Source organism: Oncorhynchus nerka, linkage group LG8, assembly GCF_034236695.1.
Source record: "Oncorhynchus nerka isolate Pitt River linkage group LG8, Oner_Uvic_2.0, whole genome shotgun sequence".
Classification (NCBI taxonomy): Eukaryota; Metazoa; Chordata; class Actinopteri; order Salmoniformes; family Salmonidae; genus Oncorhynchus; species Oncorhynchus nerka.
In genome coordinates, this window is record NC_088403.1 from 26,985,703 (window position 1) to 27,006,582 (window position 20,880).

Genomic DNA, 20,880 nt, shown 5'->3' on the forward strand with positions numbered 1-20,880 from the left:
ATCAAAAGCCTTTTCAAGAATACTAATAATGCACAAAATGGTTCTTTACTTCACAGACTTGTGCTTTCTCAGAGAAACCACTCATGTGAGGTAGTGGTATATGTGAGTGTTCAGGGAGGAGTGAAGATTTAGGAAGAGGATGAATAGTTTGCTAAATCAACACTTTCCCTGATCCCTCATGATTATCGGAATCATTTTGAACAGTCAGTGAGCAAGGTGGAAAATGGGGTTGTTGACTAGAAAGAGGCTAATAATGTGTTTGTTTGTGCTGTGCATGGCTGATATACTGGCACAGTTATTCAGCGTCATAGTAACATCCACTTATTATGGGAGACGTGGAATGAACAGTACATTTGACAAATCTTTCATTGAAAAAATGTAATCCTGTGCAAGGCCACAATGGCAGCTCAGTGGTTAGACTTGTATATGTTTTATCGACCTGCCATCTTTTAATCACTATTTCCGCACTCAAAGGCCGGCTCCCGTTTCATGATGGCAAAAATAAAATGAACTACATGAATAATCTGATAATCCCTGTGAGAGATACGCAATCTATATGTCAATGACCGAGGTGGAGAAAGACAGGGGATGGTGAAATAAAAAGGGTAGACAAAGCATGTAACTGTCTCTGCCTCATGGCATCTGATACCTCGCCTCTTCCAGTAATTACTGCACCACTTGTGTCTTGTGTTCGAAATTTGATCATTTCCTGTCAAGGATAGCAAGCAATGCCAAATGATTTATGTATTCCGTCCCAATCTCAACCACACTTCATTAGGGAGAAAAGAGTGCAAGGCCCAGGGTAAGGCAGAAGGAATGGATTAATTCCGAGTAGAAGAACCCAGGATCTTCTCTCGTCTCCTCCCTGTGTGGAGCCACAGCCCACGGGCCTCTGCCATACTGCCCTACTGAAATGGCAAGGGCCTGTGTGGGGGTGGCAGAGGGACTCACCTGCTCTGAGTGGCCCTTTGGCTCCGTCATAGAGAGAGTGAGAGAGAGTTAATTAGGAAATATGGTAGAGACGGAGGTAAAGCAAGTGAATGAAACTGGAGATGAGGGGATGGGCAGAAAAAGATAGAGAGGGAGAGTGCGATAGAGAGGGGGATAATGAAGGAGAAGGTGGAGATGAGTAGTTGGCTAGTGTGTAGGCTTCTGGTCAGCAGAGGTTGGCATGATGCCTGATGCAATTTAAAGCGCATCTCCTACAACACTAGAGAAGACACTACTAGATGGACGCTTGTTGTGCCTTTCTTGGAAGTGTATTTGAAAAGGCAGGAGCAGAATGAATGTGAACCATGGGACTTCAATAGTCAAATGTATTCCTCTTTTCGCACTGATCCAAATAGACACGATTGGTGAAAGTAATATGGCAGAAACCAACGGGATGATTTTCTTTCACCTGTCCAGTTGTTACAGATCAACGTTGATGAATAATAGCTGTGTGGAGAGAGGAAGTCTCATAAGACCACTGAGTTGCAACGGCCATGTTTTGGATGACCTAAATGCCTAACGTGCGAGATGCTGAAATAGACAATGAGATGCTTGTGTATAAGTGTATAACCATTGTTAAAACAAACTAAGTGTAGCCGTACATCTCTCTTCACCCTCTCTGTTTTTCTCTCGCAGGATGAGTGAGAGACACACACAGCAAGGAAGTAAAGGGGTTCTACTTCTAATGGTCTGCATGGTGACTCTGCTGGAGATGGCTAGACCAACAGAAGGTCACAGAGGTAAGGACAGTACGGTACACCTGTAAGAAGGGGCGTGTTATGATGAGCGTCTGTTGGCTGTCATGGACAAAGTGGAGCATGCGCATTGCATTTTTTTACGCTAATTTTGGCAGATGCCTACTGTATATGTACTGAGTGTACAAAACATTATGAACAGACTGACCAGGTGAATCCAGGTGAAAGCTATGATCCCTTATTGATGTCACTTGTTAAATCCACTTCAAATCAGTGTAGATGAAGGGGAGAAGACGGGTTAAAGAAGGATTTTCATGCCTTGAGACAATAGAGACATTCATTGTTTATGTGTGCCATTTAGAGGGTGAATGGGCAAGATAGAATATTTAAGTGCCTTTGAACGGGGTATGGTACTGTAGTAGGTGCCAGGCGGACCGATGGAATGCTTTCGACACCTTGTTGAGTCCATGCCTCAAGGAATTTAAGCTGTTGTGAGAGCAAAAGGGGGTGCAACTACAGTCATCCTGCTAGTTTAGGTGATGTCTGATCTGAGCCTTCACATTATAATAACTTGTTATAGCCTATAGTATGCCTAGAGGTTTTATCTTAGGTCATAGATGATTAAATGCACCTGATGTTCCATCGGTAAAGGATTGTGTGATAGGGATTAAATGTGTGAAAGAGATAGTTCAAAATAGTTCCCTTGTCTTGTTAAGACTGTTGACACTCTGGGACACCACTAGAACATCACAAGAACCCAGTGAGATCAATTATAGCATCTCAGTAACATTACAAGTGTGGGGCAACTCGAATGTTTTAACCTCATTGGTTTCAACACTGAGAGCCTCACTGACAATCCACTTTCGCAGATAATTGGCAAGGTGATTCCGTAGACATGCAGGATGGCCATTCGTGGACATGACAGAAAATATTTAGCTTTTTTCTGTCGACCAATTAAAGTAGGGCATGGGCCTCCAGCATGTGGCTTTTGATTGGCAGCGATCCTTACTCAAGGCGCTCATCATTTCTGCAGGAATTGGATCAGAATAATCTCGCACACGTTCAATTTCTATCTGATAGCTTCAGCAGCCCTCTAATTTCCCTCGGGTGTTATTTCTGTTGCTGTAAACCTGTTATCATTCCAGGGATGAAATCAATCCAGAACACGTTCAAAGTCGAAGCAAAAAAATTATTCCCAGAGAACACAAGAAAAAAATAAATTATACCATTGAAAAAAAGATCCACCCTTAGTAAATATTGTTGGTTTCGGCAAGCAAAGAAATTGATTTTCTAATGCACTTTGTGTCCTATTTGAGTGCTCGCAATACTTTTTTATATTCGCGGCTTCTGTCAGCAAAAAGCTGCATAAATTTGTATATCTTCAAAACACTCTTCCCTCTTTTCGCTTTGACGTGTCTGCTTTAATTTGCTGAGATGTGCAGGAAGAGTGATCTGCCTCGCCTTCCGAGTTGCTCTCTCTGGTTCACCTTGTATTTGCCATTGTATTGAGTTGTTTACACGGTCAAGGTGCAATACTGGAGAGGCACAACAAGAGCACTTGGCCCTATGGGCACTCCTACCGGATACACATCCTTGGAATAAGATGTCCAAGGACCTTTACAATCCTTATCACTACAATGGTCCACTGTCCTTGTAAAGTCAGTGGAGGAATGTTTCTGATCATCTATATTGTTCCTAGTATTCCAAGTATTGATCCAATGGGAAAACACTGGACATATACAATTAGCACTGAGACTAATCATATAGCTTTAGTTTGTCCAATTACTGTCATAGACCATTAGCGCATTGCAATAAAATGTCAAATGGTCTCACTCCAGAGGTTTACGACCTATTCAGCCTACTTAAAAACATTATGAGAATGTCCTTATCCCCCCATTATACGGGAGCAATTCTATTTGAATTATGGGCAACCCAGAACGAGTGTCCTATAATGTCTGTAAGTGCATTTGATCTTCTTTGTCGATTTCCAGTGTTTGTTGGGAAATCAGTTGGCTGGTAACAGTGCAAATGGATTGCCAAAAAAAATAAACATTATTATTTTCCTCAAGAGCACAGTTCCCGACCATTTGGGAGTCTTATTTTTCTTTTCTTTTTTTCTGAAACAGCATAATCAATACTTCTTGGTGAGGAATAGATCAGCAATTGCATCGCCCTCGGAAAATACATTTGATTTCACTTCTTAATCTGATTTGTAGTGTGCCTTGAGGATTTCACTACACAGACTGTCCGCTTCAGTGGAGCCCTGCAATAAAATGTGTCTTATGTGTTCACAACCAATTTACATGATCAAAACGAGAAGAAACGTTTCTATCTATGGCCCAAGCTTTACGGATGTCAGATGCAGAACACCATACGGATCAATGATTTGAAAAGCTATTTGTGCCGCTGGTTATCTTCACTTGCACTATTGCTAAAATTCAGAATTGATTTGAAGGTTTAAAAAATCGAGACATTCTGTACTGTACATCTGAGACCGGCCTGGCCAAAAGCCTCTCAAACAGAGAGAAATAATGTCTATATAAAAAATAAAAAGTGAATATAATCATGAACTGCAGTGTTGGTACCACTTTCGTAACACGGACCCAGAGAATCAATTTGTAGTCAGTGCATAGCAATTACATGGGTCACCAGTTCTTCATCACCTTGGAATATGCTTTTCACTAGTCTATAAAGCCACTCACTCCTTTCCCATGCACCGGCCCAGCAGGGAAAGGTGCTTCTCTGGGAAAAGACTCATTCCCAAGTATATAAAAAACCTCTGTTTCATAGCAGGACAGCACAGTGGTCATACGGCTAGAGCTCCAAATCTACTCAAAAAAACTCTTCCTCTCTGTGTAAAGCGTGGTGCTACTTTTACACAGATCTAAGCAACGCCGGCAGAAACGTATTTGTCTTTCATATCTTTTTTGATACGACTAGAGTGTGAGTCAAACTCCCGCTACGTTCAAGCGATTGCTCCTCAGTTATTTTGATGTATGAGCAGGGACAGGGGGGACGGCGATAGCAGAAGCGCTATCAAAACTTGTGTATTATCAAAAAAGAGCTCCGCCTCCCCCACGACTACTCATCTGCTTGAACTCCTAACAGTTAGTGTGAGGAATCTCACCTGAGCAATAATACTCTTATCTGCTACTGTGAGCTCATCAACCACTGCATTCAGTTTGATTGAAGCCATTGGAAACATTCAAATGTTATTGATTGAGATGTGATTCTTCCACATTGTGTCCCAGTAATGGTGGTGTTGAGGATGTTACTTTAGGTGTTGATGCAACTGCAATACAGTCGACTCAATACCCTACCTCCTCCTACGACATTTCTGCCTAATAGAAAAAAAGAAAATAACATAACAAGGCATGCAAAAGCAATTTAATTAAATAAGCTTGGCTGGCTTCACTGGTATAAAGTAAAGCAATCAGTGGGAAGGTTCCACAGCACTTTTCATTTGTTGTTTACCAAATGAGCAATAACTGCCTCTGCAGAAGGACGGACTCCTCGTGAAAATGTCACATGTAATTAAAAGAGCAGGAAGCAGCAGTGTCTAAATAATTCAGGCAATGTAGCCTGAGCTGTAAATTGGCTCAAAATACAGCAACTCCTAAGATAGATATTTTTCAATTGTTTTTTGAATGGCAGAATAACCTACTAATTCCTCGGCTGATACTTGCATTTAAAAACTCTTTTAAAGCTTAATTGTAGTTATTCTGTACCTTCAGGGTTTGGATACCGCATAAGTATTTGGGAGCCTCCCTTGACAGGTATATTTTACTTATTTAACTAGGCAAGTCACAAATTCTTATTTTCAATGACAGCTTAGGAGCAGTGAGTTAACTGCCTTGTTCAGGGGCAGAACGACAGATTTTTACCTAGTCAGCTCAGGGATTTGATCTGGCAACCTTCCGGTTACATGTCCAACGCTCTAACCACTAGGCTACCTGCCTCCAGCGTTCTGATTATGTGAACAGGCTGTTAGCCAATCTAATACAAAGTTAACTCTACAATGGACATACTGTATAGTAGGCCTACTCTATTGCCTGTTAAAAATGAACGCTTGATTCTAACTTTTTTTGCAGTCACACAGCATAAGTAATACAATAGTAATTGCGTTGTGGCTCTTTTCTTGTGCTGAACTTTGACGAGAACCTGAGTTTTAGGCTATGTGGAAGTACTGTTGCATTATTTTAGTTCTGGCAAGCATTTACTGACTTATCAACTGGCTAATTCTGATTTCAATCTGTTTTATGTTTTCTACAGTGCATCAAGTCAGAACCGGCACTTGCGAGGTTGTGGCTTTGCATCGATGCTGCAACAAGAACAAAATAGAAGAACGCTCCCAAACGGTTAAATGCTCCTGCTTCCCTGGACAAGTGGCCGGGACGACCAGAGCTGCCCCGTCCTGTGTAGATGGTACGTTCCAGCTGAATATTTAATGTGCTATCGATGTGTCATTTTTTTGCTGATGGTCTGTTCCACTCGGACTAATAGGAGGAGGTTAGGCTGAGATCATCATTAAATCGTTATATTGTGAGCTCGCACCGTCTTCCTTAGTGAAACTGCTCTTAAGAATTGTTGTTAATTTTGTAACACTTCAGACCACAAGGTGCTTAGTCATAGCCATCCACAGAGGCTTCATTTATACTTTGTTTTATACTTAAACTTTACAATGCACTTTACAAGTGTTAAACTGTAATGAAATGTGTTAAAACGTGTTTACCAGAAGTGCTCCTGTGCCATAGTCGTATCCTCAGGGGAAATTAGTTTGGTCTCCTGTTTTTTCAACCTAAAATTCCTTACATTTATTGGAGTATGGTGCTTTACAACTCAGTAGTGTCTCTGCCTTTTACAGTAATGGCCTTGCTGAATTGTACTCCATGTGGTCCTATTAGAATGAGCTGAACATGCCAAATACACTGTCTTCAGAAAGTATTCACACCCCTTGACTTTTTCCACATTTTGTTGTGTTACAGCCCGTGTTTAAAATGAATTAAAGTTAGATTTTTTTGTCACTGGCCTACACAAAATACCCCATAATGTCAAAGCGGAATTATGTTTTAATGTTTTTTTTCAAATGAATAAAACATGAAAAGCTGAAATGTCTTCAGTCAATAGGTATTCAACCCCTTTGTTATGGCAAGCCTAAATACGCTCAGGAGTAACAAGTAACCTAATAAGTTGAAAGGACTTTGTGCAATAATAGTGTTTAACATGATCTTTGAATGACTACCTCATCTCTGTAAGTTCCCTCAGTCGAGCAGTGAATTTCAAACACAGATTCAACCACAAAGACCAGGGATGTTTTCCAATTCCTCGCAAAGAAGGGCACCTGTTGGTAGATGGGTATACATTTTTAAAAAAGCAGACATTGAATATCCCTTTGAGCATTGTGAAGTTATTAAGTTATTAATTACACTTTGGATGTATCAATACACTCAGTCACTACAAAGATACAGGCATCCTTCTTAACTCAGTTGCCAGAGAGGGATTTCAGGGATTTCACCAGGCCAATGTTGACTTTAAAACAGTTAGAGTTGATTAGCTGTTATAGGAGAAAAGTGAGGAGGGGTCAACGACATTGTGGTTACTCCACAATACTAACCTAATTGACAAAGTGAAAAGAATGAAGGCCTATACAGAAAGTAATACTGCTAAAAATATGGCAAAGAAATACATTTTATGTCCTGAATACAAAGCGTTATGTTTGGGGCAAATCCAACACAACACATCATTGAGTACCATTCTTCAAGCATGGTGGTGGCTGCGGCGTGTTATGGGTATGCTTGCCATCAGCAAGGACTAGGGAGTTTTTTTAATGATTAAAATAAATGGAATAGAGCTAACCACAAGCAAAATCCTAGAGGAAATCCTGGTTCAGTCTGCTTTCCAACAGACACTGTGAGACAAATTCAACCTTCAGCAGGACAATAACCTAAAAACACAAGGCCAAATATACATTGGAGTTGCCTAGTTACAGTTTTGACTTAAATTGGTTTGAAAATCTATGTCAAGACTTGAAAATGGCTGTTTAGCAAAGATCAACAAGAATAACACGCAAATACTGTACAATCCAGGTGTGCAAAGCTCTTAGAGACTAACCCAGAAAGACTCACAGCTGTAATCGCTGCCAATGGTGATTCTAACATGTATTGACTCAAAGGGTGTGAATCACAGGAGGTTGGTGGCACCTTAATTGGGGAGAACGGGCACGTAATAATGATTGGAGCAGAATGCATCAATACACATGGTTTCCAGGGGTTTGGTGCCATTCCTTTTTCTCACTTCCGGCCATTATTATGAGCCGTTCTCCCCTCAGCAGCCTCTACTGGTGTGAATACTTTCTGAAGGCACTGTACCTATAGGACGTGAAAGTAGATGTTGTGAATCTCAGAGCCGTGTCAATGAGTGTTATCTTCAGGCACCCAGAAATGTGTTGTCTTTTCCCACCAGAACCCAATTTTACGCCTTCAGTGCAACGTTGGGCCCAAGCCCGCTACAGCACAGCAGCGTTACCAGAGTGCCAAGTCTAGGTCCAAGAAGCTTCTAAAAAGCTTCTACCCCCAAGCCATAAGACTCCTGAACATCTAGTCAAATGGCTACCCAGACTATTCACATTGCCCCCCCTCTTTTACACCGCTGCTACTCTCTGTTGTTATCATCTATGCATAGTCACCCCTGTATATAGTCTCGCTATTGTTATTTTACTGCTTCTCTTTAATTACTTGTTACTTTTATTTATTTTTCTTATCCGTAGTTTTTTTAAACTGCATTGTTGTTTAGGGGTTCGTAAGTAAGCATTTCACTGTAAGGTCTACACCTGTTGTATTCGGCGTATGTGATTAACGCAATTTGATTTGATGCCGGATTCACCTACCGTTGATACCGTATGACTTAATCCTCAAATTACTGACAGATCAGGGGTATAAGTGACTGCTCCTTGTTTTGGAGTGAATCTCATGTGTGGCAAGCAGGGAATGTGTTTCCGTGAAATAAGTGTGAAATTAGATATACATTTGATTCATATGTGGTGAGCGAAGTATGCCAAGAGTATTCTTGGCTTTCAAAAACAAATGTCTTCCTTAAATCTCTTCTATTCTCTTCTATGTTTTCTGGATTCGTAAGAGGTTTTCAATGTACAGGATAAGAATGTCAATACTGACCATCATTTTATAGGTCTAATGCTGAATCAATGATGAAATCAGTGTATGTTTGCATGTGAACTGTAAATTTGAATGCTTCAAAATTGCCAGTAGAAAGAAATGTACTTGATTTACTTATCTTTATTTTAACTAGGCAAGTCAGTTAAGAACAAATTCTTATTTACAATGATGGCATACCCAGGCCAAACCTTAACGACGCTGGGCCAATTGTGCACCGCCCTATGGGACTCCCAATCACGGCTGGTGATAGCCTAGAATCGAACCAGGGTCTGTAGTGACGCCTCTAGTCCCGAGATGCAGTGCCTCAGACAGTTGCGCCACTCGGAAGCCCTCATGGTAAATGTGCTTCTTCTGAAGCATAAAGCTGACGACTGCTGCGTCATGTTTCCTTTCATTGCGTTATATCACACAGCCACTCTGATTTCCACATTCAAGGTTTAGCTACACTTCAACAGGCCTCACTGCAAAGTCAACTCAGCTTTACATATCCTCAAAACCGCTTTATAATTCCACAAGGCTGAAGTTTTGACCACAGAACCGTGAATTCACAACCCTCCCAGTTTTGCTAATCTGATATTATATTTGCTGCATTCCTTGTGCACCTGGTATCATATTCAAAAGCTCACAGATGAATTTGCAAGGCTCCAAACCTGTTCCCTTGTATTGCACAGTGAACGTAGGTGATTAACAGTGGTGTTTAACAGAATGTAAGACTATTGTATCATTGTCCCATAAAGTCCTTATTATGCTACTAGGTCTACGGGAAGTGGGAAGAGAACAATCGTTTCTGCTTTGAAATGAATAGAAAGAGCACAGCAATCACTATGTTTTCTAAGGGAAGGGGACGATTTGAAACCCTCACATTTTCGAAAAAGGCACTTGAAGTTGACTTACATCTATGCCATGTCAGTCCCAGAACATCACTTACCCACACTAATGTGGCAGTCAGACCACCAACCAGGCAGAAAGAGCTGCCTCAATTTGGGCTTGAAAAGCAGTTCACACCTAAAGTCTGGCACCAGATGCGTTTGACCTATTTGATGACATTTGAGTATTGACATTCTCAGCAAATTAAAGCGCTGTGCCAATGGAGCCCAGTTTAAAGTGCTCCACGGGTGATCTCTGAAAAATGATCAGCACTTAACCTTTTAATTATTATTTTTTATACATCCAGGGATTACCTGAGCTCTCATCTCAGTTTGAGCCTGATCACCTCCTCAAAGCATTGTTAAGTGTTTGAAATGTATTCTGTTCCAACAGTTTGCTTGGACATCAAACCGTATGATACAGCCAACGTTGTACAATTACTGTCACTTCTAAAGGTGCTTTACACAAAATTGCTGTTTTAATCATGCCTGTGGGATACAAATAAGTCCCTGTGCATGATGGTTTGGCTCTCATTAAATACAATACAATTACTTCATGGTATTTTGTGGTGATGGCGGGGGGGGGTCTATACCGTTACCTTTCACCATATTATTTTTTGCCAATATTGTATCAATATTTGACTCCAAGTATTGATTTGTAAAAGAAATAGGTAGGTAGCTAAGCGTTAGGTAGCGATAGTCGGCTGCACCTGCACCAAAACGCCGCTATTTTTCATCCTATAGCTTGTTCTCCATCTTAATTTTTAAATTGTGAGCCAACATGTTTTCAGCACTTTTATTTCCCTGACTGATCAAAACTTTCAAAATTTTCTCATGGCTCTCTAATGTCTCTCTCTGCAGCAGACATATAGTTTGGGAACATCAAATCGCAGTACATATAGAATCGTGAGAATCGCAATACATATCGTATTGGCACCTAAGTAATTGCCAGTCTGTTCCTGTATGTCTCCCTAGTATCTCTCAAAGCTGCTCATTATAACGATGTCTCTGTTCTCCCCTAGCCTCTATAGTGGCGCAGAAGTGGTGGTGTCAGATGCATCCATGTCTGGATGGGGAGGAGTGTAAAGTCCTCCCAGATCTGAAGGGATGGAGCTGCGCCACGGGGAACAAGATAAAGACTACCAAGGTAAGGGTCATCGTAATCAACACATTGCACTTTAGACAGTGGCAACAAGGCATTGAATTTAATTTCAGCTGTACAGAGTACCAACATGGTAGCGGCATAGTAGTCCTCATAGTAACCAAGTACAGTCAACTTCAGTTTAAGAAGGAACCTGTTGTTTCTCAACCTATTGACCTTGCCTACTTGTATCATTGGTCAAGGTCAAACTGTTTAGTCTGAAATTACAGCACTCTACCGTGCCATTGCTAAAACTGTCTAATGTTTGCAGTCACTACTGGGACCCAGGGGGCCTATATCTGAGGGGCCAACATGTCTCCTTAGCACTATCAGAGCCATTTTGAGGACCGAAACGTGCAAATTACTCACTCCAATTACATGCTTTTAACGCGGTAACCCGATGCCCATATCCTTCCCTGGGTTATGACGACCCCTAGACTTGAGTTCTGCCTCCTTCCATGTACTTAATTATTTAAACTGGCCACACCACACCTGTCTGGAGCCTGTAATTATCGATCCAGGGATTAGTCGGCACCTCAAAATGGAATGTATTTTTTTTTGCTGGCCGGTATTGCTGCAGCAGTATTGATGGATTGATCAACCGTAATAACCTCACGCACGTGTTAATTCCGCCTGGGTTGAAATTTAAAACTCATCTCTTCACTTCTTCTTTTCCCCCTGTCTTTGTTCACACGGAACGCCGGAAAGATCTCATCGGACAGGGATCAGCTCTGGTAACCCTTGATGCCACGGGAACCGAATCAAGGTGATGCAATCTTGTTAGATGAATTTGATTGAATTAGACCAGTATCCGTGTTAATGTTCATTGTTTTCTGAATTCAGACTGTAGCCTTTAATGCAAGTATTGAATATTACAGTTTAAACATTATCTGCATCCTACTGTGTCAAGTGCTGGTGAGAAACAGCAAACAAACCATTTCTATTAGTTTGAACATTTGCTTAATGAGGAAATACGATTTACACCATGCTCCTTAATTGTACTTATTAGGATGCAAGTAATGACTATTCATGGATAATTTATGGTTTAAATAGATAAATTCAACAAAACAGCTGGGGAGAGTGTTCTAATTGCTTTACCTGCCATCCAAGATACTTCAACATCTTTTGGAAGATGGAAAATACATTGCTTCCCCATAATGTGATTATGCCATCTCAATAAAATTGCCTTACATTAAAATGAAAGCATATTTCCATCTACCCGCTAATGTGCTTCCCTGCCACGGGCAAAACCTATTGAGAATGCAGGAGAATGAACAGGAGAATGATTATCTAGCATAACATGTCCAAATAACCCATTTAGCCATTATAGATTGGAAAATGATAATTGTACAGTGAATAATGAGCCGAGCCAGGTTGGGTATCTTTCTGTTACAGATTTCATGAGTCACCCTCTGACCCATGCAGCTATAGGCCTGTTTCGCTCATTGTTTTCCCTCAGCCTTAGGTTTAACACAATGTATGTGATTGAATATGATTCCGAAAGAGATTGTGAGTTAAATGTTTTCTAAGCCGCCTGAAAAACCTTCAGAAGGTGCCACATTCCTATTTAATTCCTCCTGTCTTCTGTTGGTGATGATGATCTCAGTCGATGCATTCATTTCCCCCTTTCTGCGACAACTCCACGGAGATGCCGTTAGATCTGTCTCGTGTTGGCTCCTTTCTCTGCTGACAAAAGCCCGCACCTTCTCTTTGTCTTTGTAGCATGGAATTATTCTCAAATTAGTACCACATTAATCACAGTGACAGCTCGGATATGTAAATGGCTCGTTGGGGGGGAGAATTTATTGCAATATGAACGACAAGAAGACGCTCTTTCCTTACACATATGCAAAGTGGCGTAGTGCTAACCTAAATATCTGTGGAATTTACTGAGAGTATGTTTGATATGATTATGAGAGATTTTTTAATATGAAGTTAGGCGATGCCTGGGGGTTGTCATTTAATTTTTTGATCACTATATTTTAAGATGATTTATTCAGAGACAGAGAATGCAGTGTATTATGACATGTGAAAAATGTGCCTGTCCACAGTCTGATTAGTCTGTCAAAGGTGCCTGTTTTCTTTGCAAAGTTCAGCAGTAAAAATGTAGCTTGACAACTCCCGTGGCAGCTGTCAGACTGGCCTAGTCAGGAGACAGTCTGCTGGAATCGATAGTGGAACGTCGTTATGAAGGTGTTATGGGTGTTCCTCGCAAGGCACGTTTCTTAAGCCCTTTCCGGAATGTACTTTTGCCTGAGCCGAGGAGCTGTCAGTCAGAGCCGGAGCTTCATGACGGGCAATTTAATCTTGTGAAGGGTCCGAAGTGCTGAGAGTATCTGACAGCATTAAACTAGGGGAGGCAGAAAACCTCATTCTATAAGGTAAGGCAAATTCTATCCACACAAGTCCTAAAAACACCATCCCTGTCAGGATAGGCTACAATCTTATATAGAAGGTGGAACAGGAACATTTTTGAACAACAACTTGGCCTTAACTGCAAAACATATTCTCTGTTTCAATTTTCTTCAAGGAATTTCCTCCCACTGAGTGTAGCCTACAACTACAAATCATTTCCCAGCACGGATGGGGATAGGCATTTTGTTGGAAAAGCACATTTTTATCCAGGGGAAAGCACTTGTGCCTTTCAAATCTTGATTTAGTATTATGCTTATCATTATTGTTTTGCCCCTATCTGGAAAAAGAAGTGGACAAAATCATGTGACTTGTGCAGCCAGTGTGACAGAGGTAATTTCAGTGACTGAGAACGCTAATGAGTTTGCTTTGTTTGTTGACCACTGTGAGTGAAGACGCTAATATCTCCTGATAGCTTTCCTTTGCTCACTTTATTGCCCTTTGTCATTAAAACTAGCAAAGAAAACCAACCACCTAATTCATACAAGATTAGGTCATGAGATTAAGAATTGTAAACTTTTCAAAAAAGGTCATTTCATAATACGGGCAGATGAACCGTAAACTTTAGATGCAAAAGGCCTTGCGATTGACTTGTGATTACTTTGCACCAAATAACCTCAAATTCTTCTGGGAAAAGTACAAGATAGAAACTGACTCTGTAGTCACTCGGGATTGAATGTAGAACAATGGATTTTTAATTAATTTGTTCATTAACCTTTATGTCTACACTTCAATGACACTCTTTAGAATCCTTTGCTAACTCAACAACTGGGTGGTGAAAACACTGACGTTGGTTGTATTGCACATACTGTATTAATTGTGAGATGGAATCAGGATGGCCTGATGTTCATGGAAATGTGTTTGTGTTACAGGTGGATCAATAAATGTTACTGGGTCTTTACCTGTGGAATACCATCATGGACTCAAGAACATTGCAGCGACCCTTTTTGTAAATAGAGACTCCCTCTATTGGAGACTATACTATGAATCTTCTGGAAGACTTACAAGCACAGGGTAACAAAGGACATCTGGATGAGAAGAGAAGAGTGGACACTACTAAATGATTGCTCAGTAGAGGGGACCTTTATTTTGAAAAGCCCAGACATGACTACCACCACATTGGACATTAGGTCTTTTTATTCTCTAACATTGTTCTGCTTATAGTGGATTACAATGGTGAATTTTGCCAAAACATTAAAAACATTATTTGGAAAGTGATAGTTTTTCTTAGGGAAATAGTTTTTTCCCCCTCAGAATGCATTGTGCATCATTACTGTAACAGAGTATCATCAATATCAAGAATTTCCCCCATGAATATTAGGGACGAGTCGAATTCGTTCCAGTTTTTATCAATTAAATGATGGTCAGAAAATGGTAATAAGAAGAAATATAAAATTGGTGAACCTTATTGTATTGAGCCAATCATTGAACATGCAGGGTGATTTTCAAAGGAGCACAAAAAAGGCACAGGTACTGGAATTGGCGTATGTACACCTCCATATTTTTTAAATGGGTGGCCATCATTGTGGGTGGCCATTCTCGATGGTGCTGCGCGCAGGGAACATGGCTTATTCAAATGAGAGTTGCAATCAATGGCCAACCAATGACAGTTGAGAGAATGTGATGTATCCAAGGACAAATCGATGTAGACTACTGATCTATAAGGCAGGCTACAATGTAGGATTTCCACCACCAAAACTGAAAACTGAAGGTCATGTTTGATTTGCATGTTTTATTCCAAGGGCATCATCTTTCATTTCGTCTAGAGCAGATTGGGGCACTAGGTGCATACTTTTGAAAATGTACACATGAATGAAAGTGGTGCACAAATGAGTTACCCCTCGTGTGCTTAGCGTTTGCTTATGTTCTTTTGAAAATCCTCCTATCAACTGCTAGCTGATCCAGTTAGTTTGTCTATGTTGCACAATGCTGAAGCTCAGATTCGAATGTCCATGTAATGTTTATGTTAATGTATGCAAGCTAAAATGCATTCATTCTACAATACTGGCTATAGTCCATGGGGTTGGTAGGGGCCGGTTAAGTGTTAAGTACTTTTTAAAATTACTTTCTGATTCGCTGATAACTTTTCAACAGGTATCTCTGACGCTTCCTTCGTCTTTGCAAGTGATAACATCTTCGAATAATAAACTGTGGTTGTGTCTTAACTTAATGCTTGTGTTGTGACCCTTAACCTCCTCAGGTGTAGGAAGAAGAAACCAGAGATTGACTCTGTTTAGCTATGCTTCACACAGTGTAGGCTACAGTATGAAGCTGATAAGGCTTCATAATGATTATGCAACAACCCTTAGAATGAGTATCTCTATTGTGGAATGGAACATTGATTCCTTTCAGAGTCCTCTTTATGGGCTATGCCACAACACATAGTGTACACAAGACAAATATGTGTATACACCTATACTTAACCTTAACCCAAAAACCTAACCTTGACCCTAAACCTTAACCCAAAAACCTAACCTTGACCCTAAACCTAACCCTAGTTCCTAACCCTAAACCTAATTCTAACCTTAACCCTAAACCCCCAAGAAATAGCATTTGACCCTGTGGGGATGAACAAAATGTCCCCAGTTGGTCAAATTTTTGTTTGTTTGCTAGAATAGTTAAATACGTACACACACACTTTGAAAATGTAGATCCAGAACATTAAAGATTTTCATGATAAAAGATAAAAACATAGCAAACTACAAATCATAAATTGGTAATGTATGGGACATTTTCAACCATTATGAAAGCAAAGCCCACAAACTCAAAATCAGTTGTCATCCCCACTCAACTAGAACCTACCTTTTCAAATGCTCCCCCTCAAGAATACCATTGTTTGCCTTTCATGGGCAGACAAACATTGATGTCACCAGAGTAAATACATCACACCGAGAGAGGAGCTAATGAAATCTAGGGGTTATTGAGTTCCAAGAACATGACAGCCAGGAGAGAAAAAATCTTCATAAAATCACAACTGAAAAGGCATGGAACTGCGAGAATAATACCAGTAAATGGATGGCGTACTGGCATAATGTCAACATAATAATAATGCTTTTCTTGAAGCTATTAAAATGTGTATTTCCAGTGCAGTAATTCTATGAGTGTATAGTTGCTTTGGGGCAATATAACATAGAAAAACAGCATGTTCACTTAGATTGTCAGTTGTATCGAAAGGACTAGGCTCAAAACAGTAGGCTACTTATTTTGTTTTCTTAGGTCATGGCAATATGAATCCTTTACTGTACTCTAGTCCACTTGACGAAGGTACGGTATACAGTAAGGTTCAAGGTGGTGCCTCATGTTTATATAGTTAATTTGGCTCCTCTTTAGATTTTCATGGACACATGTTTTATTCTTGTACAATCCTTGTACGATTGACTCATATCATCTCCCAGCAGCCTCAATGCCCTCTCTTACTGAACCACTGAGGTTTCTTTGCAATGCACCGCTTCCGACTATGTCAAACAACACCGTCTTGAATGACATGGCTTTCCAAGCCTGCTAACTCACTCCCACCCTTAAGTCTGTGAAATGTGTTGAAGCGGCAGCAGAAGACGAAGGGCTGCTGCCCCGAGCGTCTCAGTTTGTCATGTTTTGCGCATTCCTCTTAGACGAGCAAGTGCTTCCTTTAAACACAGAGCTTCACCTTCGATTACAAAGGGCGCCCCATTCCGAACAACACATACTCTCCACCATCAGAAGGCCATGACACCCCGCAAGCCTCAGAGCATTAAAACGGGTTGACATTTTAACAACCCTCACAGATTCTCTGCCGCTTTCTGACACGTCTCAATGCTGTGATGGGTAAGGTGAGGGAGGTGGTGGAGTTAGCAATGAAAGAGAGAACTGAACTAGGGAGCTCTCTCTTTCTTTCTCTGATGCTTCTTGATTCAAATGAGGTAAAGGCATTTGTCTCGTTCTTTTTTCCACTGCTGCCATTACAAATGTACATCAAAGGAATCCCGTTCCTCTAACCATATGCTGTATAGTTTCATAATCTTACGTGGGTTTTGTAATTAAATGCTCCGCCAGGGGAATGGAGCTTGTCGATTCTCTGGGAAAGGAAAATTTCATTAAAGAAGCTCAGTGTAAAACATTGGTGATGCTATCGCCAGCTTTGTACTTTCATTTCATTTGATAGTTTTGCATAACAAAAGGACTTGTCAAGCTTACATGTTGGAAAAAGTATAGATATGGAATGAATCGTTCTAATCATTTTAAGACAGGGAGTGTTGATAGCCTATAGTTTTTCCCCCCTAAACTTTCCTCGGGCTTGGAGATATGTGTGGACTTGGTAAAGAGACAGCATATGGGGAGATTATTTGGCTGATAATGAACTTTTCGGATAACGCATTTAGCCAGACAATTTCTTTTTTCATTCCCTAGACAATTCATAGTATTCAATTTGACAGTAAGTGTACTGACTAGTCAACAGCATGTGTGGAGAACCAGCAAAATTACACCATTTCCTGTTCTTAATAATTACTGGCCGAGCACAGTTTCTCTGGACACCCCCCGCAACGTTTTGTAGCCGCCGCTGAGAAATAGGCACGTTAGATGTATGACAACTATATTGTAATAAAAAATAAATCAAATGTAGACATAGGTGTGAGATGGGGGTGCATGGGTCCCCAGAGTTGGTGCCTTGCGGGGCTGCAGGGGTTTCTGCTACGCCAGGGCTAATAATAAGAGCTCCCAGGTAAGCACAGCTCTAGGATCAGCAGTACATGTAACGGCTTTCTTTAGGTGAAGGAGAAGCGGACCAAAATGCAGCGTGGTGGTTATTCATGTTCTTTAATAAAGGAACTAGACATGAAATAACTAACAAAACAATAAATGTGCGAAAACCTAAACAGTCCTATCTGGTGCAAACACAGAGACAGGAACAATCACCCACAAACACACAGTGAAACCCAGGCTACCTAAGTATGATTCTCAATCAGAGACAACTAATGACACCGGCCTCTGATTGAGAACCATACTAGGCCGAAACATAGAAATACTCCAAATCTAGAAAAACAAACATAGACTGCCCACCCAACTCACGCCCTGACCATACTAAATAAATACAAAACAAAGGAAATAAAGGTCAGAACGTGACAGTACACCTGCACTTTAAGCACAAAAAAACAGCTTTTATATTGATGCATTCTGTAGACCCAGGTCCTAATACTCTAATTGCTAATGGTCCCTACAACCTGTATGTTGGACAACCTTCTGCCACTAGAACATTTTGTCCTACTCATCAATTTCACTGTTGCCAAACTTCAAATTGCCCTCCTCTGACCTGCTATATTGAAGCAGCTCCATGACGGACTGAACGAGTCACAGCCTGTGATTCATTCTGCTTCTCAGCTGCTAATGATGATCACCTGTTCGGTCCCCTTTCCTTCTCAAATGCTTTAAAATTAGCTGCTATTAACAGGTCATGGGAATCATAAAAAACACTGCAACATGGTGTCCTCCAATAAGAAACAGTTAAAGCTCGAACACAAAGCCCAAAACAATCATATTGTGGTAGGACTGGTGGTCAGATTGGCCGATAATTGTATAGTTTTCATGTTCCCTACGTCAGTCCAAGGTGTACCAGTTTTCTTATGCACAGCCAGCAGCCAGAGCCCTCATTAAACCTTAATCACTCGTAGCCACACACACACACACACACACACACACACACACACACACACACACACACACACACACACACACACACACACACACACACACACACACACACACACACACACACACACACACACACACACACACACACACAGATGTTGGATCTTAATTTGACCATTATTGTTGCAGCTAAATAATCCTGCAGCAAAAGGATTTTAACGTTTAGTCCATAACATGTCAGTGGTTAGGCTATTAGTTTGCCAAAATGTGGCTACATGAAAAGTGCAATGATGTTAATTTAACCATTTTTTAGTGCGGGTTTTCATTGAAATTATGATAAATCATGAAATCAAATCAAATCAAATTTATATAGCCCTTCGTACATCAGCTGATATCTCAAAGTGCTGTACAGAAACCCAGCCTAAAACCCCAAACAGCAAGCAATGCAGGTGTAGAAGCACGGTGGCTAGGATAAACTCCCTAGGAAGAAACCTAGAGAGGAACCAGGCTATGTGGGGTGGCCAGTCCTCTTCTGGCTGTGCCGGGTGGAGATTATAACAGAACATGGCCAAGATGTTCAAATGTTCATAAATGACCAGCATGGTCGTATAATAATAAGGCAGAACAGTTGAAACTGGAGCAGCAGCACGGTCAGGTGGACTGGGGACAGCAAGGAGTCATCATGTCAGGTAGTCCTGGGGCATGGTCCTAGGGCTCAGGTCCTCCGAGAGAGAGAAAGAAAGAGAGAATTAGAGAGAGCATATGTGGGGTGGCCAGTCCTCTTCTGGCTGTGCCGGGTGGAGATTATAACAGAACATGGCCAAGATGTTCAAATGTTCATAAATGACCAGCATGGTCGAATAATAATAAGGCAGAACAGTTGAAACTGGAGCAGCAGCACGGCCAGGTGGACTGGGGACAGCAAGGAGTCATCATGTCAGGTAGTCCTGGGGCATGGTCCTAGGGCTCAGGTCCTCCGAGAGAGAGAGAGAGAGAGAAAGAGAGAAAGAGAGAATTACAGAACGCACACTTAGATTCACACAGGACACCGAATAGGACAGGAGAGGTACTCCAGATATAACAAACTGACCCTAGCCCCCCGACACATAAACTACTGCAGCATAAATACTGGAGGCTGAGACAGGAGGGGTCAGGAGACACTGTGGCCCCATCCGAGGACACCCACGGACAGGGCCAAACAGGAAGGATATAACCCCACCCACTCTGCCAAAGCACAGCCCCCACACCACTAGAGGGATATCTTCAACCACCAACTTACCATCCTGAGACAAGGCCGAGTATAGCCCACAAAGATCTCCGCCATGGCACAACCCAAGGGGGGGTGCCAACCCAGACAGGATGACCACATCAGTGAATCAACCCACTCAGGTGATGCACCCCTTCCAGGGACGGCATGAGAGAGCCCCAGTAAGCCAGTGACTCAGCCCCTGTAATAGGGTTAGAGGCAGAGAATCCCAGTGGAAAGAGGGGAACCGGCCAGGCAGAGACAGCAAGGGCTGTCTCTGACCCCTCCGGTTCGTTGCTCCAGAGCCTTTCCGTTCACCTTCCCACTCCTGGGCCAGACTACACTCAATCATATGACCCACTGTAGAGATGAGTCTTCAGTAAAGACTTAAAGGTTGAGACCGAGTTTGCGTCTCTGACATGGGTAGGCAGACCGTTCCATAAAAATGGAGCTCTATAGGAGAAAGCCCTGCCTCCAGCTGTTTGCTTAGAAATTATAGGGACAATTAGGAGGCCTGCGTCTTGTGACCGTAGCGTACGTGTAGGTATGTACGGCAGGACCAAATCAGAGAGATAGGTAGGAGCAAGCCCATGTAATGCTTTGTAGGTTAGCAGTAAAACCTTGAAATCAGCCCTTGCTTTGACAGGAAGCCAGTGTAGAGAGGCTAGCACTGGAGTAATATGATCAAATTTTTTGGTTCTAGTCAGGATTCTAGCAGCCGTATTTAGCACCAACT

The 20,880-nt window shown here is 41.5% G+C and overlaps 1 protein-coding gene across 1 annotated transcript in view; it reads left to right on the forward strand.

The window, feature by feature from the left end:
• The window catches only part of LOC135572766 (chemokine-like protein TAFA-2), a 60,572-nt gene extending 45,126 nt beyond the window's left edge, over positions 1-15,446 (forward strand). Inside the window, exons 2-6 of the mRNA XM_065021198.1 lie at positions 1,627-1,730; positions 5,958-6,110; positions 10,746-10,870; positions 11,573-11,630; positions 14,149-15,446. Of these exons, the coding sequence (XP_064877270.1) occupies positions 1,628-1,730; positions 5,958-6,110; positions 10,746-10,870; positions 11,573-11,602 (411 nt within the window). The 5' untranslated portion in view covers position 1,627 and the 3' untranslated portion in view covers positions 11,603-11,630; positions 14,149-15,446. The remainder of the gene's footprint in view (positions 1-1,626; positions 1,731-5,957; positions 6,111-10,745; positions 10,871-11,572; positions 11,631-14,148) is intronic.
• Positions 15,447-20,880: the final 5,434 nt, after the last annotated feature.